Raw genomic sequence first — 12,999 nt, forward strand, 5'->3', positions numbered from 1 at the left:
GTCCTTCAGTAGTACTGACTTTTTCTATATTTTGGGCTTTTCTTTCATATTTTTTATGTCACTCATACTGATTAAGTTTGCTTTTGCCCCAGTGTCCAGTTTCAATGTAACTAATGCTCCATTTATCTGCAGTGGGATCATCCATTTGTCCACTTTTACTGCATTGACTTTATGTTCAGCATTGTCTATTTCTGAGGGCTGCACATTTTCTGTATCTTTTTTGATATCGTCACATGACACCATTCCTACAAAAAATGTCTCACTTAAATCAGTGTCCTCAATCACATTAACTCGTTGCCCTTTCGTCGTTTTTACTTTTGAAAAGCATTGTTTGGCAAAGTGATTCTTTCCATTACACTTTGTGCACATTTTTCCAAACGCTGGGCATTGTCTTAACTGGTGTTTGTAACCACAGCGTTTACAATTAAAAATTTCATCCTCCGATTGCTTTTCATTTCTGTTCTGCCCATGTTTCTTCCCCTTATAGGACACAGCACCGACAGCAGCACTTACTACAATCGCACCATTATTGATTTCACTGAAAGTCTTCGCATGCTGTTGAGCTAGCTCGCTGGCTTTGCATATTGTCACAGCATTTTCCAATGTTAGTTCGGTTTCTCTCAACAGACGTTCCCTGTCTTTTTTATCATGAATACCAAACACAATCTGGTCACGAATCATGGATGCTTTGAGCTCAGAGAAATTACATGTCTGTGCTTTCAGTTTCAGATCAGTTATAAAGCTATCAAAAGTCTCATTTTGCTGCTGTGTCCGAGAACAGAAGATGTATCTTTCATAGGTCTCATTCTTTTTGGGAGAGCAATGTGCATCAAATTTTTTTAGCACATCTTCTAATTTTTCTCTGTTCTCCACTGGATTAAATACAAATGTATTAAATACCTCTATCACCTGTGGGCCTGCAACCGTAAGCAGCAACGCTATTTTTCTTGCGTCTGGCTTCGTACCGAATCCGATGGCTGCAAAGTAGAGTTTGAATTGCTGTTTAAAAGTCTGCCAATTGTAGTCGATTTTTTCTGTGAGATTCAAACGCTCTGGTGGCTTCAAATTCTCCATGTCGCTTTTCACAATTTTCAGCAGATCTTCACCACCCTGGTACCATGTTATGTTCATTAATAACTAGACATTCTTATTATGAACACAGCTAGCTTTTGCTAGTTACTTTTATTGAGCACATGTGGACTTGTACAGCATCTTGTAGAGGCTTCCATCTTTACTGCTGCCTTGTGGGTAGCCTAGCCTCATGGGTAATGTAGTCTCAATATAATGTATAGCTGGGTAGTGTAGTCTTATACATACGGCTATATACAGCTCTACTGCTCCACCTAGTGTCCACCACAGAATGACATGTTATTGATCACGACAGACAGGTTGAGAGATACAACACTATCACAACACAACACTATCACAACACACACAGCAGCACGGTGGCATAGTGGTTAGCACTGTTGCCTCACAGCGCCAGGGACCCGGGTTCGAATCCGGCCTCGGGTGACTGTCTGTGTGGAGTTTGCACATTCTCCCCGTGTTTGCGTGGGTTTCCTCCGGGTGCTCCGGTTTCCTCCCACAGTCCAAAGATGTGCGGGTTAGGTTAATTGGCTATGATAAATTGACCCTTAGTGTTAGGGGGATTAAATACGTGGGGTTACGGGGATAGGGTGGGATATGTGTCGGTGCAGGCTCGATGGGCCGAAATGGCCTCTATCTGCACTGTGGGGCTTCTGTGATTCTGTGATTCTGTGATTTGGAATGCTGTTCGTCTTGCACTAAGGTCACACAACCTACCAGACCAGCAGTGGGAAACTATGCTCCCTGAAGCGTTGCATTCCATCAGGTCTCTCCTTTCTACATCCACCAATGTTACTCCTCATGAACGATTCTTCGGGTTCCAGCGTCACTCCACTCATGGGATGTCTCTACCATCATAGTTGGCAGCTCCTGGCCCCATGCTGCTCCGAAGATTTGTCCGATCCTTCAAGAGTGATCCCCTCATCGACAAAGTGGAACTAACGGATGTCAATCCTACATATGCGTACGTGCGATGGTACCCTGATGGCCGGGAGTCTACAGTTTCACTTCAGGATCTGGATCACTGCCCAACCGGTCCCACGGACCCAATCAATAGAGGGATCCATATTAACGACGCCGATACTCTGCGCTCCTCCAAGGATGATGCCCTACCTGGGACGTCAAGGGATCTGCCAGCTACTCCATTGGATCAACCCGGGGAACAGAGCGCTCCCCACGGGATGACCACCCGAAGCCAGGACGTCGGTCAATCACCGACTACGGAGCAGGATGAAGCCAGCTCTGCGCCTGTGGGGGCCCACACCTGGAGTCACGATCTCCCCAGTCCCCCTCAGGTCGATCAAGGTGACACGGGCTCTGCCAGCCCGCTGGTACGAACCAAGCAACCCAGGGACCCAGACACTGTCCGAGGAGACGTGCCTTCCAGCCACAAACGGAGATCCAAACGACTGCAGCTATTCATAGTCCGATTAATCCAATAGAAGGAAGTCGCTGGACTACCAATCCTTCAGGCGGGAAGATTGACATGAATCAGTCATTCATGCAAGAAAGACTTATGAAATATGAGCGGCCTATGGATGGCGCTGTCCAGAGAGAGTACGGGCACGGGCCCAGCTTGCGCAGCACATTTTTAACAGGAACTAGTGAAGGACACAACTGGACCTCCATATTGTAAAACAGTTGATTAAAGCTTTGTTTAATGCTTAGACCAAGTGCCTAGTAGTTTTCTTACGTCAAGCAGTGTCTCATAGCAAGCAGGCCCTACATTAGCTCTTTTAATAAATGAGTGAAATCAAAAAATAAAGACAAATTGGTGAAGATTGAACTGAGCTTGCCATGTCTGTAAATGGGAGTGGAGTATGAGAGGCTTCACTGAATGTCAGGTACCTGTAGCAGCCCCTGACCGTCCCTCCTGCTGCTTCCTCTCATTGGGCTCTTCCAACGAGGCCACAACTCCATCTGGAGAACTCGGCTGTGCACTTGGGTAACCTGCAGTTAGTACAAAATCACAGTCAGCTGAAACAACAGGATACCAGCTTCAAATACATGGCTAAAGTTGACGGGAGCACAGATTACGGGACAGGCTGGGAGATCAGGAGCACCGGGCTAGATTTTCCCACAGGCAGAAACAGCACAAGCCGTTTCCGCCCCACAGAAACCACCTGTGCAATTTTCCTCTGCCCCCTTTGGACAGGACTGCAATACTGGCACTGCCCCATGGAAATGCCAGCAGATGGGGCTGCTCCATCCCATTTCCCCCTTATCGCCTGAGGCCTGCCGATGGATAACAAAGCCCATTTCAAAGAGGGCTGAGGTGCTCGGTGCTGAGAGCATCAGGAGCAGAGGAGCAGCTGCACTTTTTTTGAACAACATCATTGCATCGTACAGCACCTTTAACAGGGTAAAATGCCCCAACGCGCTACAGAGGTGCGCAATCAGACAAAAATGGACAACGAGCTAAAGAAGGAGATATTAGGACAAAGGCTTGGTCAAAGAAGTTTTCGGGCGCGTCTTCAAAGAGGAAAGAGAGGTGGAGGGGGCTAGGGGAAGGACGTCTCTGTCTCTGCCCTGCCTCAGCTCATCTGCTGATGAAACCCTCATCCATGCCTTTCTTATCTCCAGACTTGACTACTCCAACGCACTCCTGGCCAGCCTCCCATCTTCCACCTTCTGTAAATTTGAGGTCATCTGAAACTCTGCTGCCCGTATCCTATCTCACACCATTCACCTATCACCCCTCTGCTCGTTGATCTACATTGGCTCCCGATCCGGCAACGCCTCAATTTTAAAATTCTCATCCTTGTTTTCAAATCCCTCCATGGCCTCACCCCCTCCCTATCTCTGTAATCTCCTCCAGCCCCAAAGTCCTCCGAGATTTCTGCACTCCTCCAATTCTGGCCTCTTGCTCATCCCCGATTATAATCGCTCCACCATTGGTGGCCATGCCTTCAGTCGCCTGGGCACTAAGCTCTGGAATTCACTCCCGAATCCTCTCCTCCCCTCTACTTCTCTGCTCCTTTAAGACACCCCTGAAAACCTACCTCTTTGACCAAGCTTTTGGTCGCCCGTCCTAATATCTCCAGACGTGGTCTGGTGTCAAATTTTGTTTGATAATCGCTCCTGTGAAGTGCCTTGGGGTGCTATACTACATTAACGGTGTTATATAAATGCAAGTTGTTGTTGATATTATGGAGGTGGAAGTCTTTTGTCTGGGGATTATCACTGACTTTGGGCCTTGAGTACCTGTGGGGTCTTCCTTAGCCCACCACCCACCCCTATCCCCTGCTATGAAAAGGATCAGGAGGATCGTCATTGAATACCAGGCGGAACAGGCACTATGAGGGCTGGCCCTCACTGGTTGCTCCCCACGACTCCTTGCCCCCAGACCCAGCTCATGCTACCTTATCGTGACACTGGGAAATGCTCCTCCAAACTGCCTCCCTCAAACAGACACCACTGAACCGGACCCACTGCCGAGCCACGGGCAGGTATCACTCGTCAGGGAGGGACAACCCGTCGGGGCGGAGTCACTGGGGGCCACCCGTCGGGGCGGAGTCACCGGGGAGGGACCACCCGTCGGGGCGGAGTCACCGGGGAGGGACCACCCATCGGGGGCGGAGTCACCGGGGAGGGACCACCCATCGGGGCGGAGTCACCGGGGAGGGACCACCCATCGGGGGCGGAGTCACCGGGGAGGGACCACCCATCGGGGCGGAGTCACCGGGGAGGGACCAGTCGATGGCAGGCAGGGGAGGGGCTCTGCTAAATAGGAGCCATACCCACTGCCACGTGGATTCTCTTTCATAAAAACTCAAGTGAGTGCCATGCTGACAGAAGGTACCAGAGGTCTGGGTCAGGCTGAAGAGAAAGCACAGTAAACAGCTGGTAAGGGGCATAAACTTTGAAGATCTGGTTTCAACCCAAACTGCGGCCATCTCCTCACCGGGATTGTGCCATTTGTCTGACCTCCCATCATGCCAAAAGTTTACAGAACTGCGACACAGCCCCTAGTTGGAAGGTGATGCAAGGAGGCCTGAATCAGCACTGTATTAAAGTGAATCAGCTAACTGACAAAAATGGAAATATGACTGAAATATACGATGGAATTGGCACATTGGGCAGGAGGTTTTGAGGTCAGTGTCAGACTGGCAGCAATATATATTTATGCAAGCATATATACCGTAAAACAATTAGTAGATTTATTAGTTGATCTCTAGTGGTAATGTTTGTGGGAAATCTGGACTAAGTGTAGCCGCAGGTGAATTGAGGTTCGAGTGGGGTGCATACAAATTTTTCTCCCATTTTAAAGTCCTACATTTCCTTTATGAAAATGTATGTGCACGTTTATAATGGTAAATGGCTATGTAAACAAGTCATGCTGTAATTACAGATTTATAATGGTCAATGGCTATGTAAACGTATCACACTGTAATTACAGATTTATAATGGTCATTGGCTATGTAAACGCATCACGCTGTAATTACACGTTTATAATGGCAAATGGCTATGTAAATACGTCACGCTGCAGCTTCTCCACTGGGTGGAGGTTAATTAGAGCTCTACAAGTTTACACTAAATGTGGACAATGGAATTTGGTAAATTATTTGTTGATCTTCTGCAGCATCTGCACATGGAAATATCGGCCCGGAATTTCTGTCATTACCCCTTTGAAACTGACCGCAACTTGGGGATGTAGCGCATGTGCATGTTAACGCAGAAATCCTGAAGTTGCGGACAGTCATTCACTACTCTGACACTAACTGCAATGTGGCCCCCCTCCCCCCCCATAGCCGGCAATCAGGGAAACTGATGAAAACATGGGCCCATTAAAAGTTAGGCCTTGTTGGATCAGGTGTAACTGGGGTTTTAACAGCATGTTGACTGTTAAACAAACGTTATGGCCCTGAAAAACTAATTTTAATTTTGTGGAGTGTCAAATTTCTCCATTATTTTCATTAAAGTTTGTTCATGCTTTCCCCATGTCAGAGTCCCAATCTTTGTTATGCTCTCTGCAACATTTTTTAAAAGTCTGGATAAAAGCAACTTCTTCACTTCCTGCTTCCCTGTCTGTGAGAATTCTGCTTCATGATTGGCTGCTTAGACAGTATGTTGGCGTCACAGCAGCTCGCACTAAAAGTTCCTCACTAATCTACACTGACCTGACTGCATCGAGAAAGGCAAACTTCTCGCCACAGAGATTGCAAGACCTTTCTGGGCAGCTTTCTTCGCAGCCAGCGGCGAACACCTTTGCTTCGCCACCGAAGGCAAATTGCGGGTCATCATCTCACCCTCTCTCCTCCCATGACCCAATCCTTCTCCATGACCTTCTCTCTCTCTCTTTCCTCCACAACCGCAGTCTCTCTCTCCCCAACCATCTCTCCTCTCCAACCGTCTCTCTCTCTTCATCTCTCCTCCCCAACTCCTATCTCTCTCTCCTCTCCAACCATCTCTCTCTTTTCATCTCTCCTCCCCAACTCCTATCTCTCTCTCCTCTCCAACCGTCTCTCTCTCTTCATCTCTCCTCCCCAACTCCTATCTCTCTCTCCTCTCCAACCGTCTCTCTCTCTTCATCTCTCCTCCCCAACTCCTATCTCTCTCTCCTCTCCAACTGTCTCTCTCTCTTCATCTCTCCTCCCCAACTCCAATCACTCTCTCCTCCTCAACTCCTATCTCTCTCTCTGCTCCAACCGTCTCTCTCTCTTCATCTCTCCTCCCCAACTCCTATCTCTCTCTCCTCCCCAACTCCTCTCTCTCTCTCCTCTCCAACTGTCTCTCTCTCTTCATCTCTCCTCCCCAACTCCTATCTCTCTCTCCTCCTCAACTCCTATCTCTCTCTTCTCCAACTGTCTCTCTCTCTCTTCATCTCCCCTCCCCAACTCCTATCTCTCTCTCCTCCCCAACTCCTATCTCTCTCTCCTCTCCAACCGTCTCTCTCTCTTCATCTCTCCTCCCCAACTCCTATCTCTCTCTCCTCCCCAACTCCTATCTCTCTCTCCTCTCCAACCATTTCTTTCATCTCTCCTCCCTAACTCCTATCTCTCTCTCCTCCCCAACTCCTATCTCTCTCTCCTCTCCAACTTTCTCTCTCTCTTCATCTCTCCTCCCCAACTCCTATCTCTCTCTCCTCTCCAACTGTCTCTCTCTCTTCACCTCTCCTCCCCAACTTCTATCTCTCTCTCTTCTCCAACTGTCTCTCTCTTTCTTCATCTCTCCTCCCCAACTCCTATCTCTCTCTCCTCCCCAACTCCTATCTCACTCTCCTCTCCGACTGTCTCTCTCTCTTCATCTCTCCTCCCCAACTCCTATCTCTCTCTCCTCTCCAACTGTCTCTCTCTCTTCATCTCTCCTCCCCAACTCCTATCTCTCTCTCCTCCTCAACTCCTATCTCTCTCTCTTCTCCAACTGTCTCTCTCTCTCTTCATCTCCCCTCCCCAACTCCTATCTCTCTCTCCTCCCCAACTCCTATCTCTCTCTCCTCTCCAACCATCTCTCTCTCTTCATCTCTCCTCCCCAACTCCTATCTCTCTCTCCTCCCCAACTCCTATCTCTCTCTCCTCCCCAACTCCTATCTCTCTCTCCTCTCCAACCATTTCTTTCATCTTTCCTCCTCAACTCCTATCTCTCTCTCTTCTCCAACTGTCTCTCTCTTTCTTCATCTCTCCTCCCCAACTCCTATCTCTCTCTCTTCCCCAACTCCTATCTCACTCTCCTCTCCGACTGTCTCTCTCTCTTCATCTCTCCTCCCCAACTCCTATCTCTCTCTCCTCTCCAACCATTTCTTTCATCTTTCCTCCCCAACTCCTATCTCTCTCTCCTCTCCAACTCCTATCGCTCTCTCTTCTCCAACTGTCTCTCTCTCTCTTCATCTCTCCTTCCCAACTCCTATCTCTCTCTCCTCTCCAACTGTCTCTCTCTCTTCATCTCTCCTCCCCAACTCCTGTCTCTCTCTCCTCCCCAACTCCTATCTCTCTCTCCTCTCCAACCATTTCTCTCTCTTCATCTCTCCTCCCCAACTCCTATCTCTCTCTCCTCTCCAACTGTTTCTCTCTCTTCATCTCTCCTCCCCATCTCCTATCTCTCTCTACTCTCCAACCGTCTCTCTCTCTTAATCTCTCCTCCCCAACTCCTATCTCTCTCTCCTCCCCAACCCATCTCATTCCAACCATCTCTCTCTCTCTGCTTCCTGTCTCTCTATCTCTCTCCTCATGACCCCAATAAATCCCTAGTTGACAAAACTGAAGAAATCCAGTGGCTAGACTGTGCAATCACTGACCAGTTTACCTCGGTATTGTTAGATCCGTGTATCTTGATGTTGTGTGTCCTTCAATAATTAGACAAGAGACTGCAGGGAACAATCAACAGGTGTTTACTGGATGAGGGTTACTCTAAAACTAATTGTACAGATCCCTACTCAGGGTTTATATACAGGTGTGGTCACTGCCAGTACTACAGTATACAGGAGCTGTAAAAAGTAGTTCTCCCCTTAAAGGTACATAAATTACAATTCCTCCCCTTTTAGATTAACAGTACCATAACATTCATTTAACAATTAAATATCAACTAATTACAATTAACACTTTTAACATGCAAGCTTAACTGAAAATAGTCTGTTTATAAATTCAGTCTTTGGGGAGGCTTCCTGATCCTTTCTGGATAGCGCCTTTCCCGAGTGTCTTGCTCTTGGTGCGGAGGTGATTCTGGCCCCCTGTCGTCGGTTGGTTCATCAGCTTCCGATGCTACTGTTTCTGGGGTAAATGCTACCTGTATGTCGGGTTCATCACCAGGTACGTATGGGCGAGACATGGGGTTGACTCGTTCCTGTGACTCTAGGATCTGGTCAACATGGCGTCTCACAACGTTCTCCCCAACATCCACTGCGTACATTAGTGGCCCCTGCCGTGTGCATATCGTTCCTGGTTGCCATTTCTCTGTTCGGTAGTCGCGGGCCAAGACTGGTTGCCCTACATTGAAGCTCCTTGTCGGCTTCTCATTGATGTGCTGGAATTGCTTATTCTCAACATCTCTTCGTACATTTGGTCTGAGCAAATCCATACGAGATCTCAACCTTCGGTTAAGAACATCATGGCCGGGGTCTGGTTGGTGACTGCATGTGTCGCATTTCTGTAGGCTAACAGGAAATTGTCCACCTTATGCTGCAGTGGAACGTCGTCATCGCATATGGCCCTTACTGCTTTTTTAAAGGTTTCCAAGAACCTCTCAGCCAATCCATTTGTGGCTGGATGATACGGGGCAGATGTGTAATGCTTTACCCCATTCCTTTTCATAAATCTTCGAAACTCTTCGGACACAAACTGTGGTCCGTTATCAGAGCAAATCTGCTCTGGCAAGCCGTTCCTGGCAAATATGGTCCGTAGGACTGCAATAGTTTTCTCCGTGGTGGTGGAGGACATTTTGATCACCTCAGGCCATTTCGAGTGCGCATCCATGGCTATTAAGAACATTGAGTCCATGAATGGAGCAGCAAAATCAATATGCACCCGTTGCCATGGAGATGAGGGCCACTCCCATGCGTGTAGAGGGGCATGTGGTGGTGCATTTTGGACCTTCTGGCATCCTGAGCAGCTCTTTGTCAGGTCCTAGATTAGCTGATTGATCCCCGGCCAGAACACATAAGCCCTAGCAAGGCTTTTCATTTTCACCCCTCCCAGATGGCCTTCGTGAAGCTCATTGAGCACTCTCTCCCTTAACTTGGGTGGAATTACCACTCGGGGTCCACACATCAAGGTCCCCTGGCATACTGACAGCTGTTCTCTTCTGGATGAGAATGCTGGCAACAGTGAGTCACCATGTGTTGGCCATCTCTTCACCGTCAAGTCATGTACCCGAGACAGTGTTGGGTCATTTCGGGTCTCCTTCTCTATATCAGCGTTAGTTACTGGCAAGCGTTCAATTATAGTCAAATGAAATATTTCGACAGGGTCCACTGCTGGTGTTTCCTCCACAGTAGGCAGTGGCAGGCGTGATAGCCCATCAGCGTTTCCATGCTGTTTCGTGCCCTTATACTCGATTTCATATTGGTTCGCTCCTAGAAAAAGGGACCATCTTTGTAGCCGTTGCGCAGTCATCACCAGAACGCCCTTCTTTCGATTAAAAATGGAGACAAGTGGTTGGTGGTCAGTCAGCAAGGTGAACTTGTGCCCGTGCAGATAGTGATTGAACTTTTTCACTCCCCACACTAGGCTGAGGGCCTCCCTGTCAATCAGGGCGTAGTTACGCTCGGCTGAGGCTAGTGATCGTGACGCAAAGGCTATTGGCCTCTCTGAGCCATCCGAGAATTTGTGCGACAGCACCGCTCCAATGCCATAGGGTGATGCATCACACGCCAACCGAATTGGTAGTGCTGGGTTGAAATCAGCCAACACCTCTTTTGATGTGATCAATTCTTTGCTCTTCTGGAAAGCTCGTTTACATTCATCATTCCACTTCCATGGTACCCCCATTTGCAGTAGAATGTTCAGTGGGTGTAGTACGGCAGACAAATTCGGCAAGAACTTATGTTAGTAGTTCACCAGCCCGAGGAACGACCTCAGTTGTGACACATTTTCCGGTGCTGGAGCCTTGACTACTGCCTCAATCTTTTCAGGGGACTTATGTAACCCCTCTTTATCAATAACGTGGCCACAATACGAGATCTACTTCTGGAAAAACTCGCACTTGTGGCAATTAGCTCGGAGCTCATATTCCTTCAATCTAGTGAGCACCTGCTCCAGGTTGGTGAGGTGATCACTGTCATTTTCGCCCGTGACCAGGATGTCGTCCAAATAACACTGGGTCGTTGGAATCCCTTGCAGGACTTGATCCATTGCCCTTTGCCAAATAGCCGGAGCTGATGCTACCCCGAACACCAGCCGGTTGTATTGGTAGAGACCTTTATGAGTGTTGATCGTGAGGTACTGTTTTGAGGCTTCTTCTACCTCCATTTGCAGGTACGCCTGGGCCAGTTCAATCTTAGTGAAGCATTTCCCTCCAGATAGCGAGGCGAAAATATCTTCAATCCGCGGAAGCGGATATTGTACCGTGTGAAGGACTGGGTTCACTGTCACCTTAAAAGCCCCACAGATGCGAACCTTCTTTGGTTCCCCAGGCGTATTACTCAACGACCTCTTCATTACAGGAACGATGGGTGTAGCCCACTCACTCCAGTCCACTTTGGACAGTACTCCTGAACGTTCCAAACCTTCCAGCTCTGCTTCGACGGCTGGGCGGATCGCATAAGGCCTTAAAATACTTTGGGCTTGCATTTTCCTCTATTTTGATCGTCGCTGTTATGCCTTTTAGTGTTCCGAGTCCCTCCTGGAACACTTCTTGTGCGTCAGTTGGCATTTTTGACAGTCGTCCAGGTGTGACGTCGTCATCCTTTTTGGCATCTACAGTCAGTGCTTGTATGCAATGCCAATCTAGCTGTATCTTCCAGATCCATTCACGTCCTAGTAGTGGTGGTCCTCCCTCTGGCAATATATATAGGTCCATTTTTGGTGTTTCCTTGCCGTTATATATAACGTTCACCCTTATTTTTCCTTTGGGGTAGACTTTTTGCCCCGTGTACATCTTCAAGACGATCACTGTATCTCTCAAGGGTATATGTGAGAATAGCCGCTTGTAGTCCCTTCGGTTTATGACTGTTAAGGCTGATCCTGTGTCCAATTCCATTTTCACTTGGACTCCAGCTATCTTGAGCGTGACCCAGATAGTTTGGTGATCCTCCATTTTGATCACATTATGTAGCTTCAGACAACCCAGCTCCTTGCTTCCGGAGTCTGTATCACTTTTCTGTTCGTCTGAACTAATCTCCGTCACCTTATGTACCTTCTTGTACTTCTCCTGTGGAGATTTCTTGCTGCTGGTTTTCTTTTCCGACCTGCAGACTGTTGCTTTGTGTCCTACTTTTCCACACTGTCTGCACACTTGGTCCTTGAACCAGCAATCCTTATGGTCGTGTGCTGTTCTGCGGCAGCGATAACACTTCACTGTTCCGTATGACATTTGATTTGTGCCATATTCTTGCGGTCTCCATTGTATCTCTGCCACGCCCCGTGCTGCTGCTTCATGTGATACTGCCATGCTGAAAGCCTTGTCCAGCGTAAGATCCTTTTCTGATAGAAGCCGTTTCTGGGTTCCTTCACTTTGAAGCCCACACACAAGCTTGTCCCTTAAAGTATCTGCTAGTCCCGTTTCAAGTTGGCAGTGTTTCGATAGCTTGCGCAGTTCCGTTAAATACTCAGCATTACTTTCATCTTTATGCTGGTTCCTTTTGTGAAACTTAAATCTTTCTGCTATCAGCAGCGGTGTGGGGTTTAAGTGGTCCTGTAGGATTGACACTATGTTTTCAAAATCCTTTTCCACTGGCTTCTCTGGGGTTACTAGGTTTTGCAGTAAGCCATACGTTTTTGCACCCATTGAATTCAACAATACCAGCGCTTTCCTGTCATTTGGCACTTCATTCGCCTTGCAGTACACTTCTATGCATTCAACATATTTCGTCCAATCTTCGACTTCATTTTCGAACGCTGTGACACTGCCACTCTTCGGCATCCCTGGGTGTGGTTAGACTGGCTCAAAATGGCGTCTCCCGCGCTCTCCCTTCTTCTCTGCTGCAGCTCAAAATGGCGTCTCCCGCGCTTTCCTTTCTTCCCCGCTGACGCTGCTCGGCCCTTGAACACCGGCTGCACTCTGCGCGTTTTCCTGCGTGCCTCTCTCAATCATTGATGCTGCTCAGCCCTTGAACACCGGCTGCGCTCTGCTCTCTCTCGTTGGCACCGCTCGGTCCTGAACACCGGCTGCGCCCTGTGCGCTCTACCCTCTCTCCTCTCCCATCGACGCTGCTCGGCCTTTTACTGTGCCATCAGTCGGCTCAAGCCGCCGCTGTCCGGGAAGGGTCTGCGCCGTACCTGTTGCCAGCCCGTTTCGCTGGACCACCGGGACTGGAGAACC

The 12,999-nt window shown here is 48.4% G+C and overlaps 1 protein-coding gene across 1 annotated transcript in view; it reads right to left on the bottom strand.

Moving 5' to 3' along the window:
* Positions 1-12,999, bottom strand: part of LOC147110817 (nuclear receptor subfamily 2 group C member 2-like) — a 52,857-nt gene that overhangs the window by 38,472 nt on the left and 1,386 nt on the right. The window contains exon 3 of the mRNA XM_085999966.1: positions 2,935-3,036. Coding sequence (XP_085856092.1) covers positions 2,935-3,036 — 102 coding nt within the window. The remainder of the gene's footprint in view (positions 1-2,934; positions 3,037-12,999) is intronic.

Source organism: Somniosus microcephalus, chromosome 11 (assembly GCF_052327205.1).
Source record: "Somniosus microcephalus isolate GS21.2 chromosome 11, FLI_Smic_1.0, whole genome shotgun sequence".
NCBI lineage: Eukaryota > Metazoa > Chordata > Chondrichthyes > Squaliformes > Somniosidae > Somniosus > Somniosus microcephalus.